Source organism: Limanda limanda, chromosome 1 (assembly GCF_963576545.1).
Source record: "Limanda limanda chromosome 1, fLimLim1.1, whole genome shotgun sequence".
NCBI lineage: Eukaryota > Metazoa > Chordata > Actinopteri > Pleuronectiformes > Pleuronectidae > Limanda > Limanda limanda.
Genome location: NC_083636.1, coordinates 4,133,313 through 4,154,262, shown reverse-complemented (window position 1 = coordinate 4,154,262; position 20,950 = coordinate 4,133,313). Strand labels below are relative to the sequence as shown.

Sequence of the window (20,950 nt, the reverse complement as noted above, 5' to 3'; positions counted from 1 at the left end):
CACTAGTCTCTCCTCATGTCCTACCACATTGACTGTGAACCCAAGAGCAAGACAGGTTTCATCGTACTTTCTTTTCAACTTGGTTTTTGAACACTGTCTCTTGTTTGTCCCTGACCGGTATGGGGTGCCGTTTGTCAAGCAGCTCACGCTGAAAATAACAGCAACATTTTGTCACATTTAGCTTCAAACCATGTTTAAAAAACTGGTGTGAATTTTTGAGAGGACAGCAAAATGACTTTTGCGAGATCCCGAGAAAGTTTAGGACAATGTACATCCGGGTATCTCATAATCTCATAATAATATCTCATAAGTCATTATTATGAGATACGGGTTGTGGGCGGGGCGCCACAGAGCAGGGAAGCCGAGGCTGAGCGGCTGCAGGGACAGCCGCCCTACACGCGGAAGTGGGCGACTGTGCATCGATACATGCACAGTCGAGACATAACAGGATCGATCCATGTTTTCTGCTCCGTTCATTGTCCTGGCGATGTGCTGCCGCTGAATCATTATAACCAGCGCTGCTCCAGCATCAGAACAGACGCTCATTAAAAGTCAGGTTGTCCTGTGTGTGTCTGTGTCTGCTTCCGCCTCACTTCCCTCTGTCCCGCGCTCGCTTTACACTTTAACAATAAACACCAGCACTGATCACAAGTTATTAGGACACGTACAGGACTGATGTTTACTTTGTGTTTGTTTGAGCTCATGAAACACATGTTTAAACACCGTGTGCACGTAGTCCCCCGCTCCACACAACACGAGCAGAACGTGACGCGCACACTCAGGACTGACAGTGTTACAGTGACGGAGCGATCCGAAGTCATGATCGGTCATCATCGGATAATAACTAAAAAATACATGTGATTATCAGTTTTAGTGAAGAGGAACAGAGACAAGCATACACCCCCCCAACACACACACACACACAAACGCACACAGCCCACACACACACATACACACAGTCTCCCATGACAGACCCTGCAGTCAGTATCTCATTATTATGAGATAGTATGAGGTCATAACATCAGTCCTGTAGGTGTCCTAATAACTTGTGATCAGCGCTGGTGTTTATTGTTAAAGTGTAAAGTGAGCGGGGGACAGAGGGACGTGAGGCGGAAGCAGACACAGACACACACAGGACTTCGCTAAGACTTCCTCGAGCTTTTATTTTGTTACTACTTCCTGTAACTGGCATTTGAATTTGCATATTAGCTAAATATTTAGTTTCACCCGAAACATTTAGATTTAACATTTAGATTTAGATTTAGATTTAACATTTAGATTTAAATTTAACATTTAGATTTAAATTTAACATTTAGATTTAAATTTAACATTTAGATTAAACATTTAGATTTAAATTTAGATTTAACATTTATATTTAGATTTAACATTTAGATTTAACATTTAGATTTAGATTCAGATTTAACATTTAGATTTAAATTTAACAATTAGAATTAAATTTAACATTTAGATTTAACATTTAGATTTAAATTTAAATTTAACATTTAGATTTAACATTTAGATTTAGATTTAACATTTAGATTTAAATTTAACATTTAGATTTAGATTTAGCATTTAGATGTAACATTTAACATTTAAGTGTTACATTTAACATTTGGATTTAAATATTTAAAATATCTCCAAGTTGACAAACATTGTTGTCAATGTGCAAAAAAGTGACTCTCAAAAATTCACACCAGTTTTTTAAACATGGTTTGAAGCTAAATGTGACAAAATGTTGCCGTTATTTTCAGCGTGAGCTGCTTGACAAACGGCACCCCATAGACCGGCTGCTTCACGCGAACGATGCTCTCCACTGTGTGTGTCTCTGAGTGAGTGGGTGGGGGCGGGGCGGAGCCCCGGGGCCTGAGTGTGTGCGCGACGTGCACGTCACTGCACAGGGAGCCGCTGCAGAGGGGCTGAAGCCGCGGGCTGCCGACCACTGGCTACGGCGAAAGAGCGATTTGTTTACTGCTCCGCCGTTAAAGAGATGCAGACGTCAAAACATTAGTTCGGCTCTAATATTAGTTGCGCCTCACATTTCCTCCTAACGGTCGCGCGCCCCACACAGTTTGAGAATGTGCTGTCTGGACACACACACACACACACACGTCCCCCTCCCGGTCGCGCGCCCTAGCTGTTTGAGAATCACTGGCATAGAGTGAGATGGCGGTTTGACTATTTTTTAAATTTAAAATTTAATTATTTTTTCGTTTTTTTAAAAAAAAAAATTTAAATTTTTTTTTTTGTTTTTGTTTTAATTTAGAGCATGCCTTGCGGGCGACTCGCGGGGTCCCTGCGGGCGACTAGGTGCCCGCGGGCACCGTGTTGGTGACCCCTGATCTACAGCCTCAACATAACTGAAGCTCAATTCAAACCAACTGCAGCTTTTGTTCTGATCTCTTAGCAGCTGAGACCAGAGAGACTTGGTGTTTTCACTGTTTCCAGTGATCAGTACTGGTCTCATTGTGTGTGTCTCTCTGAAGCAGGGGGCGGGCGGAGGCGGGGCCTGTTTGTGTGTGCGCTGTCTAGGAGGACACACACACACACACACGCACACCCGCTCCTGGTATTTCCTGCTGGCCTGATATTCTGATAAGATCAACGTGACCCTCACTCACGTTCACGTTCATCATCTCAAAACTGATTCGTTAGGTTCACCGTTTGCGCAAATTTCACAACAGTGCAGGGAACTGCAGTAAAGGGAGACGTCATCTGGGAAGCCAGCCGCCTCTGGTTTTTGCGCGTCTACTTGTGGCTTTACGGTAAAACAGCATAGTTGGTTGAAACGGCCCAAAATTACGAAAAACACAACTTTATTTTATTGGAATTTTTTTTAAATCTTCATGGCGTATCTGCTCATGTCAATTCTCATGTATTTTTACTGAGGAAAAAAAAAGTATAAATAATATAACCATATTTGGAAGCTGATTAAAAATATAATTACAATTTATAAATGACTTCGAGTGGATTCCTGTTCATGGTGCCTCTGACTATGCTGAGGTAAAAGTGTATTTTTACTGCAGAATAACTGAGAAAATTACAGAGCAAATCTGTGAAAGTGGCCCAATGTATTCCTAATGTAACCATATTTGGAAGCCGATTAAAAGTATTCCTTGAGAGGTTATAAGTGACTTTGAGTGGCTCTGGGTGTCCTCAGCTCTCTGTCTGTACTGGGTCTGGAATTTAGAGAGTCCGCTCTTACGGTGCTGAGGTTGGGAATCCCAGAATCTGAAGCTTCAGAACGCCTATCTGACGTTACTGATCCGTTCAATGGTCCGTCATAGACCAGAGTCAATTGTTCAGGAAAGACAGACTGAGTGAGGCCACTTCACCTCCTGCTCTTCGGACTTCTGAGGACTGGACCTGGGGCTTATGGGGCTGCTGAAAGACTGGGGAGGACTTTCTGTGAAATCCATCTCGGGGAAAGTTTCATCTTCAATCAGTGAAAACCCAGCCAATTCCTCATCAGTGAAGTGGTAATCCATTACTATTGAGGAGGAAAAATATGTTCAATACTAACTAGCTGTTAGCTTGCTAGCTTCTTTGCTGGCTAGATCTTCAAAATAAAACTCGAAATAGAACAGTATATACTAAATAGATTGATTGATATGCATTCGAAAACATTTATCCAGAGTGTTACAATAATAATAATAATAATAGTGGTCGTAATAATTTCAGACCTACGTTTGATATGTTCATTAAGATGCTGTATGAACAACAAGGATGAGGACTATGAGGAAGCAGTTATTGGTCTTGGGCCTAAGTCTGGAATCTCTGACACTGATGACCTAGACATTGCTCCACAGGCTCAAGCTGGGAGTTGTGGGTGTGTCTTAGAATCCAGTTCTCCTAAATGAACAAGGTTCCTTTGGTGACATACAGGATGAGTCTATGACGCTGATAGGAGTCTATAATGTCTTCAAAGACTCAGTTTCTGTCTCAGCAAGACATGAGATGATTTCTTACTTTAGCCTTCAAGCTGACATTTATTTGAGGGCATTTATAAAAACAAAACACAGAATCACACAAACATTGTGTTATTTTTTCTTTTTACTATTGCTCATTAGAGAGATTTAAAAACCTTCCCTGCAAAAATATTTTTTAAAAATCATTTGAGAAATAACTGTACAAAAGTAAAAAAGGATTAGACACTAACAAACACAGAAGTTACTGAAAAAACGTGGTTTGTTTAACCCACATATAAATATTTCATCAGTTGAAATAATCGTATATCTCTCTTTGTATTCCCGTCAGTGCAGTACTGGAATGTGAAGTTCAGTTTCAGGAGACTCTAGCACATTTGTCTTTACAAGCATAAGATTTAACTGATGCACAGAATTTAGTTATTAACTGTATAATTTTTAATCTTAAGTCTAGACGTGAACAATTATTTTAACAGCAACAAAGAAGAAGCACTTCTAGAGGATATCCAGCATCAGAGGTTTTGTGACTATAGATTTATATTCACTACACTTTAAAGATTAAAGGGATAGTTCACCCAAACATGAAAGTTCACTCATCATCTACTCACCACTATGCCGATGGAGAGGTGGAAAGAAAAAAACACAACACGCCTCCATACTGCTCGTGTGGCTCAACATAACTACTAAACAAATTTGTTACTACTGACTAGACATAAATGGTCACATGATCATTAAATATAAAATCACATGACCAGCAAATGAGTATTAACTCATGACCATCATATAAGGACAGTTTGAATTTTTCATGTCAGGTGAATAAAGAACAAACTCATGTCTTCAAAAATCAATATGATCAAATACATTTTCAGACCGATCAACAGTTCTGCATCATTTACGAAAATCATTAAGAACATACGCCAGCACCTGTTCTGAAATCAATATGATAAAATAAATTCATGTTTGAGATTTAAATGTTGCCATAAATAACATTTAAAAACAAATACGCTTCAACAAGTTCTAAAGGTTGAAACCAAAGAGAATCCACAAAGAAGAGGAAGATTTCAGATTCTTTTGGATTCTAATTCAATGAGGTTCTTCCTTCAGCTCGTGTCTCTGCAGCTGGACCCAGTCTCGTGAGTTATCGTTGCTCGGTCTCTGAGGTGAGTTCGGTTAGCGTCTGGAGAACTGAGTCAGCCGTTCCTGAAACTGCAGCCCAGAAGCCAGAGAGCAAGCCATGTGTCTGGAGGTCTGCTTCATGTGTTGAGCCACTCTGATGGCTCTGTCCAGCGAGACGTCCAAGGAGCTCTGCCCATCGACAGACCTGGAGCGTCTCATCCTCCCCCTGGACTCCTTGTGACCTCTGACCCCTGAGGATGTGCCGGGATTGTTGCTAGGGGACACGTGGACGGGCTGTGAGTACACACTGAAAGAGAGATGGGCGACACAAAAACTAAATTAGTGACATCAGCATAGTGCAGCATAAACAATGTGTCACTTTTCCAACAAACAGGAAATGAAAGATTATTTACACTGATGAATGTCAAACTGCCACAGTCACTTACAGCTTTTACAGAGAGAGAGTGTGCGTAACTTACAGAAGTGGCGGGCCGACCAGCATGCATTGCGGCGGTGCAGGAGGAGCCACGTGGTATCCTCTCCTCGCCGTTCTGTCCGGGGACTCGGCTGATTGGAAGCTTGTGAGTGGGGCGGAGCCTCTGGGACAGTCTGTGAGTCACAGCAGAGGCTGGTCAGAGGCTCCGTTAGCACTTTAGATAATTAAACATTTCTTTTACTACAAACTGAAATTATTTATGTGCTGAGCTCGAATAAATTTTGGTGCTGATGCTGACCAACAAATTCACATTTTGCCAAGTCACAGATTTATGACATCACAAGAGTCCAACAAAGTCTCAACATTAGAACTCATTGTGTCATAATGTGTCTGAACTGAATGTAATCAGACAAACCTGTCTTAGTGTCTCTGTTCGGCTGAAGACATCCACAGAGAGGACAGTGATGAGAGCAGGTGGGGGTGGGGGTCGACTCGCTGCTGCCACCAGCTGGACCTGACGGGACAAGGAGAAGACGACAGGGGGAAGAAACGGATAAATGAGGACTTTACACTGGTTTAAAATAAATAACAAAATAAAACCGTTTTTTTTTCATCCCTTTGTAAGAACGTAACATAAAAGGTTAACACACAGACGAGGTTTCTTACGAGCAGATCGTCCTCTGAGACGTGACGAACATTTGTCGCAAAGAACAGGAGGTGGTTGATTTCTGAGGTCAGGTTCATCTGCTGTGTTTGACGCTTGAATAGACTCGGCTGGAAGCTGTCCTGCAAACACACACACACACGAATTAAAAAATATACAAACTTGTTTGTGTTTTGTGGAAGAAGTGAATGAATGTAAATGTCTTACTCGGGGGTGTTCCATTGCTCTGGACACTATTTGTGTGTGAGCAGCAGCTGCCTGGTGCTGCAGAGGATGTTTGAGTGCGTCTGGATATCCGCGGCTGAGGCTCCGGATCTGAACCTGCAGCTGAAATAAAAAAAAAATACCCCATTTATTAGTTGTGTTGCTTCACTGATGGACACACAGTACACGTGCTGTTAGCATTTCAAGTTATGCTGGAGTGTAAACTTGCAGATGTCCCGTTGTGGTGGTCGTCTGTCCACACAGGGTGATCTCTCTATGGCCGTTGGTCTCAGTTTACACTCCTCCACCTCTTCAGCCTTTTTTCTTTCTCTTCTTCCCTTCCTGACGTTTCTCTGACATCTCTCCTCAGGCCTGAGCAAAGAGCAGGAATCAAATTAAGGTTAAGGTTAAGTTTAAGAGACGCGCCTGCGGTGGCCTGGCCGGTGTCTCTGTACAACGAGAGACTGTGGCTGCACATGGAAGATAAAAACCCACCTGCTGCGAGGTGTGGATGTGTAGAGGTGAGTGTGGTTTTCTTGAGCTGATGGAGCTGCTCTCACAGGACTCAGAGTTGTTTTATTCCACAGGCCAAGCATGATCTCCTCCAGTCTGATGACCTGGGCCTCCAGAGTCCGAAGTGCATTGCTAAAAAACACACACACAAAAATATTTACAAAACTCCTAACCTAAACCTAATTCTAACCCTTACCCTGAAACCAAGTCTTAACACCCAAACAGTCCATCAAAGGGGGGCGACAAAGTGGGGACCGGCCAAAATGTCCTCACATACCCAAAATGTCCTCACTCCGTAGGTTGTACACTGGTCCTCACAAAGACAGCTCTACAAGAACACACACACACACACTTACCGATCCGCCATGACTCTGGGTCCCAGAGCTCTGGGAGAATTGCCATGGTGACGTGGTGTTGTGGGGGAGGAGCTTGGTTGGAAGCTGAGGGATTCTGCGAACTGGTCACTCTGTCCGTCCTCAGACACAGTGCGAGCTGCGGAGGCGAAGAGGACATCACGTTGATTACACAGAGAAAAATACACACTAATACGCAAATGGGAGTAACGAAAATAGCACTAAATGAGCTCATATCCCCATAAAGGCCCAACAATCCCATTTAATTGATGCAAACCGCAGAAATTACACACACTCTAAATAGAAAGTAGGTAATAACAGTGCAACAGGCCTGTTATAGAGTTACCAGCACCCCGGTCTGTGTGATGGACAGAACTTACACTCGCTGCTGTCTCTCTCCAGTCGGGCTCCTCTGTCGGCCCTGGTTCTCTCTGTCTGACCGACCCAGCGCTGTGGGGAGCAGGAGGAGCTGCGCCTCCTCTGTCTGCCTCTGCTCGTGGGTTCGGGGCTGAGGGCCCAGGAGGCCTCTCTGGACTCTGAACCTGTGAGTCGGTGAATCGGTGAGGAGGGAGGAGACGATGCTGAGACTGTCTGAGGTTTCCTTGTGCTCCCGTCCTGATGGACTAAATCGCTATGACAACAAGAAGGAATATTCAAACATCAAAAGACAGAAAATTATGAGATTAATGTATGGGGCAGTAGATTTGTGGGTATGTGGAGACCTACTCACATCTGTGACGCCCCCTGGTGGAGAGGACTGGGGCCAGCTGGGGGAGTCAGACGACAGGTTTCTGAACCAATAAACCCGCTGTCCGTCTCTGGAGAGATGACACCATCCGGCTGAACACAGAAAGAAGATTAAACCACATTTATCTATAAAGACACTTTTCAGAATTTTTTTTATATGCAATCAAGAGCATATATCAAGCGTGTGGTTTTAAAGGTTTGTGGTTTTGCTGATTGTTGTTTTAAGCTTTAATGACATGTTTGAATATTTAAACAACAGAATAAAATAAAACAAAACATACATGTATTTTATACGTGATTCTGTAACATTTGAATCAACCACAGAATACATTTGTAACAGATATTATGTTGTGAAATCTGAGCTTTATGAAACAATCTGAAGTGTAGACTGCATGTGTATACCAGACCCATGTTTGTCATTTAGAGAGAGTTTACCGCGCCCTGCAACCATGGTCACGACCACACAGCGTGTCCTCTACCGGAGACTCACTCGAGACATTGACCGAGAGTGTTGCTCGTGAGTGAGCTGACGAACCTGGGAGAGAGCTTTGTGCGTTGAGAGAGAGAGAGAGCCGAGCTGCTTCAGCCGTGTAGGCCTAAGCCTCTGTTGGACTCCGATTGTTTTTTTTGATAGATTGATCAGAGTTCTGAACCATTGGTGGTTCAGTGGCGAGCCAGGCGATTGACAGCGGACGGAGATCGGGATCCACTCCGAAGACCAAAGACACAGATACACTTGATACAGATAAGAACGTTCACCAGAAAACCTTCCCGGGTAGTAGAACGAACACAGGATTGAAACCCCATCTTCTGATATAGAAGAAAGGACACTTTTCTCTGAACTTTATTTTATTATTTTATTTTTATTATTTTATTGAAAGAGCTCTATTGTTGTTTTGTTCCTAATTCCATGCACTGTTAAATAATAATTGTTTGTGAGGCAATAAATGATCACTGTTCAATTTCCAGCCAGAGTCCAGCTTTCTGAACCTAGAGGAATGTGAGTTGCTTATTTCCATTGGGGTTAAAGGCGCTACACATATATTACAGCATTAAGGTAATATCTTGCCTGACCTGGAAATGTTTGATGTAAACTGACCTGGTTAGGTGTTCTGCTGCTCCCAGGTTGGAGTTTGGAGTTCCTCCTCTCCGATACAGGAGTCTCTCCAAGGCTGCTCCAGCTGCTACTGTGAACCCTCTCTCTCTCCGCCCTCCTGTGGTGACCGGGCAGATGAACCGGGAGCGAGGTGGGCGGACTCGTGGCTGCATGTGAAGATGGACTGGACCTGCTGCTCCTCTGCTTTCTGATGCCAACAGGAGATTCCCCTGAGTGTGGTTCTGATTTCCTGACCACACAGATACACAGAAAATCTGATTCAGTAATGTGAATGTATGCATTTGTGTTTTAACAGTTAACATCTTGTCCCATATTCTAAAATGACGCCCTCACGCTGTCCTGTACAAGATCGAATGTGCCACTTATGAACTGTGTCTCTGCTTCTCTGATGACTAACCTCTGTTCCTCCATGTTTCCAATCCTTTGTCTCTCTGTCTTATCGACTCCAGGCCTCTCATGGCTTCCTGAAGCCCCAGAGAAGAGAGCTGCTTCCCTGAGGTTATATTCAAATGTTCTTGGAAGGTCCTTGAAGCTTCCATAGCTGAACAGGAAAAGGAAAAAAAGTATGAATATCTCCAAACATTAATAACAATCCCTCCATATAAAAGATACTGATGGTTTGATGGTAATGAAGATAATTTAAAACATAAAAACATCACTCACTGATCAGTTCGTGCAGCAAAGTCTCGTTGAGCACGTCTGTGTTTTCCAGTCAGAGGTTTGAGATACTGACTTCTCAGAGTTTCTTCGTCGTCCGTCTCCTCATCGTCACTCTCTGCACTGGCTCGGCTCACCTCCAGCTCGGATGCTCTTCCTGGATCCACCAGCAGGGGCACAAGTGGGCTCTGGAAGGAATTGAAGCATCAGAGGTGAAATGATGTGACATCACAGCAGGTTGACAGCTTCTATTTGTCTTTCTCAAGACAAGCGACTAGGAATCAGAGTCCTGTGACTCAGCCATGCAGAAGAGTGGGTTAAGAATGAAGCAACATAGTTTGTTGTTAATATTTTCTTTTATGGATCCACAAGACACTAGAAAAGAGCAGATTCAAAAAGCAAGATTCACCACTGCATACAATGGAATAAAGGGGGGGGGGGGGTACCTGTGGGAGACTCCATCTCCCATCTTCAGAGGGAACAGATGGAGGGGTGGGGTGAGGAGGTGGAGAGGGAGGAGCCTCACAGGTGGGCTGGTCCTGTCTCATCTGTTCTACCTGCTCCTTCAGATCATCCATACGCATTCCACACTGGAAGATCAGCCCCCCCAGCTCTCTGACACACACCAGCACAAACATGTAAACACATGTAACAAATAACATAATATATGTATTTATATCTTGGACATAAATCTAACCGTTCTTGGTCAAAGTGGCCGACGTCTTCTCCTCTCTGCTGCAGGAGTTTGTGCTCCTCCCTCGCAAACAGGAACCCCCTTTCTAAAGAGTCGAGTCCCTCATTGAGCTGTGAGAGGCCCTGAAGGACAGAATCTGTTCATTAGTTTGGATATCGATCAGTCTAAAGGATGACAGATTGAAACTGATTCTATGTCTTACCTCGATCTGTTCAGAAGGTTTGAGCTGTTTTCTCTTCAGGAGATCTTCATAAATCTGCAGCTGGATTAAAAACACAGAAACTTTTATCTCCGATTAATTTCCTTAATCATCACATCATCCAGAAAGATCCGTAAATTGTTATTTCTTATATTTCTTGACAGCGTTAATGGCTTGAGCACCTGTTGGAGGAACTTGTCAGACTGGATGTGGAGAATCTCGGCCAGCTGCTCTCCCACGAAGGGGCCTGTTCATTTGACAGGTAAAGAAGAGTTATATGATGCACGTTGCACTGAACGACACAAGCAGCTGAATGATGGATGGAAGCCAGGTTGTTTGCAGGTTGATGATCATTTCCAGTGACAGAATTAAATGGTAGAGCAATGAATCAGAGGAGAAGTGTGTCAGCAGAGAGGTGGAGGCTGAAGACAGAGAACATACCTGGAGCAGTGCGATGTCCATCTGGATGAAGAGAACCTGAGTTGATCTCTGCTCTCTGAGCCCGAGGAAAGTCCAAGGTCATGACCTTTGAGGAGTCGTGGATCATTCCCGACTGCACGGAGTGGCCGGGCTGTGGAGGATCAGAGTACAGGTCCACCTGGTGGAAACGAGAAACATTAGATAACATCTAAACATATCATTAACCTACATCAACTATAATTATTAGCGCACCTGCTTAAAGCTGAATTCAAAATTTGACACACAAACTACTGTCACATGTCAATACTTTAATTTAAGGATCAGTGCTAGGTCTCATTTCTTGTCATAGAAAGGTTAAGTATTCATACCGATGACTAACATGCACGTAGAAATTTGTAACCGGACTTTCCTCTAAATATCTTAGAAGAGACCAAGTTATACTGCTTGAGAGAACGATTTTTCTGATTCCTACATTGATTCACTGCAATGTACGTATGTAGCAGAGAAGAGAAAGATAAACCAGTTATTTCACCGATATGCTGCTTTCTTCATATCCCAAATGGCCTGGTCTGTACATCAACTACCTTTGCCCTCAGACGAAGACGATCGATGGTGTTGTTCGCCTCAGCGTGCTTAGTCAGCAGTCTGTTGTGGTCGTCCTGCAGCAAGAGGGAAAGGGCGGAAATAAGAGGAGAAGAAGAGTGGAAGAGAACAGAGTTGGTTAAAGAGACATACAGAGAGGATCGATCATAGTTTAAGGTTCTGTTTGGTCTAATCCATGATTCTGATGAGGTGTTGCAGAAACAAACGTTTGTGGACATTTAGTACATTTCTTTTAGGGAACTTGTTTGTCAGTATCTTTGGTATTTATGAAACACGCATTATGATATGCAGGATTTGTTACTGTGTTGTCATGGCTGCCGTACATCTTGACCTAGTCCCTGACCAATGGGAGGGAGGATAAGTGGGAGACTTAATGTTCGATGTCAATAAATGTTCCTCTGTGAGTACATATATAACATATCTGAAAAGCTGTGGGCCTGTGGGACCATGTTAAGAAGAAGAAGGCCTGGTCAGTACCTGTAGCTGCTCGACCAGTGTGATGGCCTCCTGACGGGTTCTGAAGTCCTGAGGCACAGTGGAGCTGGGGGCAGATGGGTCAGAGGATCCGTCGGAGGTGTTCAGTAGAACTTCCCTCACAATGTCAGCAGTCGACATGTACATGATGTGGGAGGAGAGGGATTCCCTCATGGAGGAGCTCACAGGGGGCCGGTAATCACCTGTTGGGAGACGGACCCTCGGCTTTACCTTCGAGAAGTCTGGAGTGGGGTAAGTCAGAGGCACGTTTCTGTAGATAAAACCAAACTGACGGTTAGTGCTTTTTATGGAAAAAACTTTGAATAAGGTTGAAGGAAGGGAAATGCTCTTCACCTGGACTCATTGACCTCAGGTGTCCTCAGCTCTCTGTCTGGACTGGGTCTGGATTTTAGAAACTCTACTCCGCTGAGGGTCCAAATCACAGGATGTGAAGCTTCAGGACACGTATCTGACTTTACTGATCCGTTCAAAGGTCCGTCATAGACCCGAGTCACTTGTTCAGGAAAGACCGACGCTGAGTGAGGCCTCTTCACCTCCTGCTCCTCAGACTTCTGAGGACGAGGACTGGACCAGACACTGATGCGGCTGCTGTGCGACTCTGGAGGAGTTTCTGTGAAGCTTGTCTCAGGGAAAGTTTCATCTTCAATCCCTGAAACAGCAGCCATTTCCTCAGCAGTGAAGTGGTAATCCATTACTAGTGAGGAGGAGAAATATGTACAATACTAACTAGCTGTTGGCCAGCTAGCTTCTTTTCTGGCTAGCTCACCATGGCTAGATCTACCAAATAAAACTCGAAATATAACTAAATCGACTGATTGATTAGTGTTTGTATCGCTGGTCTCACGGTTGACATGGTGATAAAGATGAAGAACAGGATGGAGGTGTTGGAATCCAGCTCTCATGAATGAAGAAGAATGTTTTGATGATTTATAAGATGAGACTTCTTCGAGTACATGTCTCAGCCAGGCAAGAGAAGCCTCCACATTTCTTGTTGACCTGACTCTGAATCGAGGTCCACTCTCTCAGAGTCATGACTCCAGAGGTTTACATCCTGCAGCTCAAGTCAGTGAGCTGGCGTCAGTACTGAGGTCAGTGCTCATCTGTGATGTTGAGGAAGAGGAGGTCGCTTTGGTTCTGTTTGACGCAGTTTCTGAAACAAACAGAAGTTAAGTCAGTTATTTAGTTTGAAAAGCCGATTGACTGTTAGAAGGAGGTCTCCACAGGAAATAAGGAAAAAAAAATTCTGCCACAATGGATAAAAATAATATTAATACTAATAGTAAACCACACGTTGATTGATGGTGAATCATAAGACTGGTTTCAGTTGTAAAATAAATTAATACCTCAGATACTGTATGATAATATTCATTTTTATGTTTCCTATAGATTTGTGTGAGTTCATCTATTCATCCTGCTCTTGGACCTCCACGTGTTTCTGATGGGATGTGTAATATATTTTGTCTGAGGTGCAACACTGATGAACTCGTTTCCAAGGCGACATGAACTTGGTGTCAGTATAAGTTTAGGTACATTATGTACTCAGGTCTTCACTGTGGACGGGCCTGTTGTCATGTGACTGAAGTCAGATTAGAGCGTTAGATTCACAATGTCCCATCAAGTTCCCTCTGGAGCTGAGACGCTCGCCATGGCAACGCCACAACACCGACTCTGGCTTCTCTTTCAGAGTCGGCAATAAAACATGTCCCATTCTCCAGTGGGACAGACGTAGGGTCAATACCACAGATCTGAATGAGGACTCAAACTAATTTATTGGTTGCCCGATATCAACGGCCAGTTTGAGCTTTTCACAGACATACAGGCACTTAGTTTGGATATGAACAAACCAATGTTATAGCATAAACAAGGCAGAAAAGATGTGCAGTTGTGTTTACATTCAACATAAAAAGGTTTATTTAATTCAAGTTCTATATGTTTGCTGGTATTTGTGTTTTATTCTTGTTTATCGTTTTTTAATGATACAATTTATGGCAAAACTGTAAAAGACCAAGCCTCAATTACATTTCTGTGTCATAAGGATTTGATGATATTTAAGGAAACATTGCAAAACCAGGAAGTAAAAAAACAACATCAGCAACAAGTCAAAGACCTAAACATCAACAGAGAAACATCTCATCAACTTAATGAAAGGGATTCATAATAATAATAATAACAGAAAGCACTGAGAGTCTCATTATATCAAGTAGTCGCCATGTGTCTCGTCTTCTTTCATCAACATCCCAGATTAGCACAAGCAGATTATTAGTCTGGAGCTTCTCAGTGTGTGTCTCTCTCAACACACAAACCTCTCACACACACACTCACTCTTCATCAGGGGTTGTGTTTTGTTTTGCTCACATATTCAGAAGCACTCGTGTGCATCCACAGACACTTGCTTTGATTTTGGGCTCGGTGTGTGCGACCAACACAATCGGGTCTTGCTCCCTCTACATCCTATTCATACACAAATGTGAGTGAGTGGTCAACAACACGACCCACAATGCGTGTGGAGTAGAGGAGCAGGAAAACAGGGAAACAGCCGCCTTCAGAGTAGAAAGACTGAAAGATCAATATTCATATAGTTTGTCTTTTCCTTCTGTATCACACAAGGGAAGAGGAGTAGAAGGCCAACAGGGACATATGGGCTGCTGTTCAGTTTAAACATTTACTAGAATACCTGAGTGCGCAGGTTATTTATTGTCCAAAACTATAAAATGGGTTGTTTTCCATACGTTTTACGAAGAGTACTGCAATTTCATTATTTCTTCTACAAAAGTGCAAATACACAAGATTTACTTGATTATTTTATGCATTTTTGAACTTATCTTCAGGTTATAGATACGTCCTGTATTGATCGGTGCTCGTAACCACAGGTAACAGCCCTGTCAACTCTTATAATGTTAGTAAAAGGTGGTTCTACCCTGTTTGTGTCTCACACACTTTCACAGAATGTATCTAGACAGTAACTAGATTTAGAGACGAGCTGCACATGACAACAAACTCAGTGAAAATCAACTGCTGAATTCAAAACAACTGCTGATAAGAATAAAGTGAAGAAAGCAACTCACCTGTTGCTCGGCTCACGCTCCCTGTTCATTACTGGGGGGACTAAGGGTTTATCTGGGCTGCCAGATGGGAGTTATTAAGCTGCTCTAAAGCCCTTAGAGGGGGCTCGGGCGATTGTAAACAGACAATGATCATTATATATCCCGGACATGAAGCAGTAGCCATGCTCCTGCTCACACACACACACACAGACACACACACAGCAGGGATCTAACCAGCTGACTGTCAGGTGAGCTCAGGCTCGTCCAGGACGGACAGGGGGAGATACAGGAGGAGACAAGAGAGGAGAGAGACAGCAGGAGAGACAAGGAAAGTGGGAGATTCTCTGCCAGGCTCCTAAAGTCATTCTCAGGTTCACCAAAGCTGTCAGAGAAGGAGTCAGACATGGAGCTGCAGGCGCCTCTGATGCAGAGAGAGCGACTGCGAGCTGTGAACACGACTCAGGGACCAGGACGGGACAGATAATCCCGTTAGGAGGAGCAGACAAGAGGAGCTGAGGACACAGGAAACAAGGAGCAGAGGAGGCTGACGAGGAATTTAAAAAAACACCAAAACAACACTAAGGCAATCGTGTCAGAGCTGAATCACTCAGTTTTTCTTTCAGTGAGGTCTTGAAGGAGACTCTATTCCTGATCTGTAATCGGTAACCAGGCAGCAAAACCTCTATAGGGAAGAATTCAGTTCATGTGATTAATTATGTGACCTATAGATAACACTAGCTGACCAGTACTGGCTTGACATGTCATATAAAACAAAAGGTTTCTGACCCATTGTTCCAGTTTGCATGAATAACAAAAGACTCAACTTATCATTCACTCTTAGGCAGAATAGTCATATACATGAACCTCACACACACGTTAGTGAGGAATCTACAACTGTGTGCAGCCGGTATTACTTTTCTGCACAAACTGAATGAAAACATGTACTTACTGAGAGCCATCACTCTTCACCAGAGCAACAGGTTTGTACATGTATTTGCTTTGTTGCCAGGTGATGTGTTTTTTTGTTTGTTTTTGATGAAATTCAAATTAAACTGTGCAGGTCCTGGGATGCAAAACAGATTTCAGATTATAGGAGAAACTACAGGAACATTAACCTATTTTTAAAAAACACACAAGTAGCATGTCCCACCCTCTGAGACACTGAGAGAGCTGAAGGAAAACAGAGAAAGACTTGCTCAACAACATGCACGCAACTTTAAAACCAAGTCCAACCAGTCGGGCTGGTGGGCCGAGGACCACAGAGAGATAACACACGTTGGCCAATTCACTTTCACTTCATGAGAAACATCTGACTGTAAAGTGTAGGTAACCAAAACACAAAGTTTTCTAACTTCAGTCTGAATCACAGACTGTTTATGAAATAGCTCTGCACACATGATCCAGAAAACAATACAAAAGTGAGAGTATATTGTTGTAGAGGACTCACAAATGACTAATAATGAAAAAGCTGCAAAACACCATTTAAATCAAAGCAACACAAAAACTTTAAATCAACAAGAATAAACAGGAAACTTACCTCAGGTTGCAGATGTTCGGATGCATCGAGGCTTTCAGGAGAAAGTGCAGATTTCAGACACGTCGCAGCAGCAGGAGCCTGTTGCCTTGAAAACCACAAAACTAAAGAAGTGAATGGACGCGGCTCTGTGTCGCCATGGAAACCACACACACCACAACACACCCACACTTCACTGAGAAGCTTTCCCACGAGTCCACACGTTCACAAAACAACAACAACAACAACAATCCAGCAGCGTACACACTAATTAACCGTTAGTGCCACTTTCAATTATTAATAATAAAAAAAGTTCCTTATCGTTAGCAGCGCTTTACTTTCCGGCTCGAAACACACGCAGAGGAAACCACATGAAGTGAAGTGGTGTTTTCTATTTCGTTCTCTAATTGTCGGATGAGCTAATTTATCATTTAAAAGCTGAAGTTTCTGTTGTTAACGAGGTTAATTAGAAGTTCGGAGGCGAGTGGCACTGATTTAATAGTAACTCTTGACATGAGGGGATTTTCAGCCCTGAGTTATGTCTCGAAGGCATTTTCTCCGATGAAACCCCAGTATGGTTCGTGTCTGTCCCAACCACGTGTTCTCATCCCTTTAAATACACATTTTATAACCTGACTTCAAATGCAACTGTTTGATTTGAGGGGTTTGTTGCAGGTGGTGTTACCTGACAGTCATAAATCAGGGATAAACTAAACCTCTTAAAATCAAGGACTGAGTAATGATTGGTCAAGAGTGAGGCTCAGAGGCGGGACTTACAACGCTGAGGGTGTAGTTTAAAGGAGTGGACACTAGGTGGCGTCACTTCACAACTTTACATATCATTCCAGTATAAGTATGAAAATATTTATGTTAAATTAGTAGTTTGGATTATAAGAACAAATGTTGATTAAAATATGCAAAGGTTCACATATTTAAAGGTGTTTCTGTTTAATAATGGCTTCAATCAGAATGTATCTGTTTTTATTTGTGTTTATTATTTAAAACTTCACCCTCTGGTCATAAAAAGTCTCTTCCACACTTTAATACTTTTTATAATAAGTGCTTGGGTAGAGAATGTAACAAGAGCAGAGACTCTTCCTCTTCTATGTACCAGAGTCACCCTGACTTTAAGGCTTTTCAATACTAATAGATTAATTATCTCTAGAACAGTCACACAAGAGAACAACATAGTTCATAATATCTGAAGGTCATTGAGCTGCAGAACTTAATCTCCAGCAAACATTAGTCTCATGAGGAAACATTGCAATAACTCAGAGTGGTAGATATATTCAAAATAAAGCAAATTACATCCAATCTCACAGCATCTACATGTAGAGTAGGAACATGTGTCCAGCGTCTCCCAGGATGTTTTTATGCATCATGTGAACACGGTGTAACAGAGACGTTCCAATCACACGTTTGCCTCCACTAGAGGAAAAAGACAATTTCATCTTGGTTCAGCAGCAGCAGCAACAAATGTCAAACTCCAGTGGAGTGTTGTTGGTATTCACCGAGCGTAGAGCCATGGTCACTGGCATCGAGTCGAGCTGGCGTAAGCAGATCTGTCAGAGGAGGCCGCCTGTGCATGTTCTCTGCTTCCAGGACAATACAAACACAGGGCTGAAGACTTATTGAACCTGTTAAATCTCATAAACCTGACATATGAGAAAGAGAAAATTAGCCACCCCATAATCATCTCTCGCATAGTGGAAGAGCTGCAATCGATCAATATTTTAATTTCCTTTTAATCTACTGGTTTGTGCACCCAGGACCATTTCCTATTATAAAGAGGAAAGTCAATATCTCGCTTTTTTATCCAACCAGTTATCAAATTTGCAATTATTTAGAACCAGGAAAATGCAGAAAGTGTTTATATTTGAGAGGCTGAGAGCAGGTTTCTTACCCCAGTCATCAAATCAATGTTAACTTGATAACATCTATTTGTATTTATTGCTAATTTGATAAAGGACCAAAAAAAAAACAAAAAACAAACAGCAATTAACACAGAGTAAATTTAAACTGAAAAGGAATCAATCAAGACTCGGAAAAAAGAACAAGAGACAAGTTTATAAATGAAATGAAACAGAACGATGTAAAAAATGACATAAAGACATTAATTGGCTGCTAAAATAATATCTGTTCTTCTGCAAAGGGTTTTCATCATCACGTTCTCCCACAGCAAACCGGGAAAAGCATTTCTTCATGTGTGATAATTTGTGCACGAGAGCATTAACATTCAAACTAAGTTCTCCCAAACTTCTGCTGTTAAAAAATCATTGCACGAGTTTGATTTCTCTTCTCTGACCCAAACAAACCAGGATTGTATCCGTGCAGCACAATGCACCAGGGAGAATCACCCTCTTCCTTTTCAAAATAAAAGCAGACCACTTGCCCAGTTTTTGTGCAGGTATCTTTATTGAAAAATTAAACACACTTTCTGTATAAACAGCATGTCATTGTACAACAGTCATTTAAAATGTGGAGGGAAGCAGGCGGACGGACGGAGGAGCTGAAGGACGGAGGCGGGTGAGATGAAGTGGAGCAGGTGACGGAGCAGGAGGCTCGGTCAGTGAAACAAACAAACATCATGAATGGGGTCAACAGGGGCTGTTGCGGCTCTGACCTTTGCGGGGAAGCAGTGGTTTGGAGGTGGGGGGGGGGCTCGCAGGTGAAGTCAATGTCTGAGCCGAGGCCGCCACCTCTCCGTGTTGGCGTCTGATTAATGAGACTGCCAGTGGCGTCCATTGCTTCCCTCCATCATCCCCCGAGGAGCCGCGGGTCTTTGTGTCTCTGACTCTTGACGATTCTCAATCAGTAAACGTGGGGTTAACGTCACAATGGCTGTCGTTTTTCCTGAAGAACTTCACAGTCATCGACTTCTCACTCGTTCTCTGAGACTCGTTTGCATTTATCTACATTTCACCTGAGCAGGGAACCAGCAGCAGGGGGGGGGGTTCAGTGTCTTGCTTAAGGGAACTTTGGCATTGATGGACACGAGGAGCAGGAGCAGGGATTGAATCAGTGATTCTCAGGTCAACGGGAAATGTTCACTTGAACAAAATGAGATAAAGAGAAAGAACATTTCATCTCATCTTTTACATCACATGTAGCTGCGTTGTTTTTATTGACTGGAAATTTACTCAAACTCATCAGAGTTGTCACTAACTATTTCTTTAAGCAGTTTTTTATCTCTGCCAAGGATGTAATATTTCTTCCCTGTCCATTTGTGCGTAAGTAAGACCACACAAAAACTTTTGTGTGGTTCAGGAAAGAACCAAATACATTTTGGATCGGGGGGGCAGATCCAGGAATTAGTTTTAAATGTTTTTAACACTGCAAGATAGATTTTCAATTTTTCTCATAGAATAAATAAAGGATTTAGGGGACTGATATTCATGTGTGAAATTTCCAAATAAAAACTGAATCCTGTGAATTTAAAAGTGCTTTCATGAGTTGTGCACTTTGACTTTCTATTTCAAATAATAATCTCATCGGCGACCAAATGTTTCTATCAGGCTTTTATTCTTTAATTAATACGAAAGACCTTGAAACAACCTGATTCGTGTCACATTTAGAGAAACACTTTACCTCTCCTACCAGCTATGATCACACAGACGTTTTCCTTGTTTTGTCTCGTGTGATGTTTTAAACGCTGAAAAGAAAAACCTGTGCAGCTGAGATTCCTTCAGGATGATCTTGTTCTTACAGAGTATTTCCACTCAGACACAATCCTGCTCTCATCTGCCTGAACGTCTATCTGTCTCTGTCAACCTGTGTCCCACTCTGTCTCATACACACACAGACACACAAACACACACACAGTTGCATCATGGATTCCACGTCTGCTCGCCTGTTGTTGCTCTGAGCATTTTGTTTTTCCTGATTTTGTTTGCAACATGTGCTGAATATGCAAATACTTTTTTTCTAATCATGTTAATGGGCGTATTCAAAGACCATGGAAATCAACAAACTATTTGCATATATGAATAAGAGCTTTTATATAAACAGGCCGGGCCAGTTGACTTGAGCCACCAACACCAAAAGGTTTTTATAAACCCTGCGGCAGGATTAATGGTTAAAGTCTTAATTTGAATATGATTTGCAGGTTGCAGGTTTATGATTTGTTTACTGTGGTGAAACCTCACGTGTCTGAACCTCTGGTGGTTTCCTGATATTCTCCTTCCGTCTCTCTCCTCGTGCCTTTTGTCTTTGCACGTTTATGAATGATTCATCAGGCTCTGGGACACACAAA

General features: G+C 42.6%; 1 protein-coding gene across 1 annotated transcript; it reads right to left on the bottom strand.

The window, feature by feature from the left end:
* Positions 1–5,093: 5,093 nt before the first annotated feature.
* akna (AT-hook transcription factor) lies at positions 5,094–12,994 on the bottom strand. Its single transcript, XM_061074060.1, has 22 exons — positions 12,986–12,994; positions 12,655–12,863; positions 12,475–12,546; positions 12,124–12,391; positions 11,628–11,702; positions 11,065–11,221; positions 10,806–10,870; positions 10,627–10,686; positions 10,428–10,546; positions 10,177–10,345; positions 9,737–9,918; positions 9,471–9,614; positions 9,056–9,302; positions 7,940–8,049; positions 7,590–7,840; positions 7,213–7,348; positions 6,839–6,988; positions 6,573–6,715; positions 6,347–6,466; positions 5,891–5,989; positions 5,519–5,648; positions 5,094–5,346 (listed from the first exon to the last, which is right to left on the bottom strand). The coding sequence occupies exons 1-22, from the start codon at positions 12,992–12,994 to the stop codon at positions 5,094–5,096; spliced, it is 3,168 nt and encodes a 1,055-aa protein (XP_060930043.1).
* Positions 12,995–20,950: the final 7,956 nt, after the last annotated feature.

Excerpts from the sequence above, each read along its gene's own strand:
- akna (XM_061074060.1), bottom strand. Across the intron at positions 10,687-10,805 it reads CTGACAAGTTCCTCCAACAG|CTGCAGATTTATGAAGATCT; the intron begins GTGCTCAAGCCA and ends TTTTTAATCCAG. Across the intron at positions 7,841-7,939 it reads CACCAGGGGGCGTCACAGAT|CGATTTAGTCCATCAGGACG; the intron begins GTGAGTAGGTCT and ends TTGTTGTCATAG.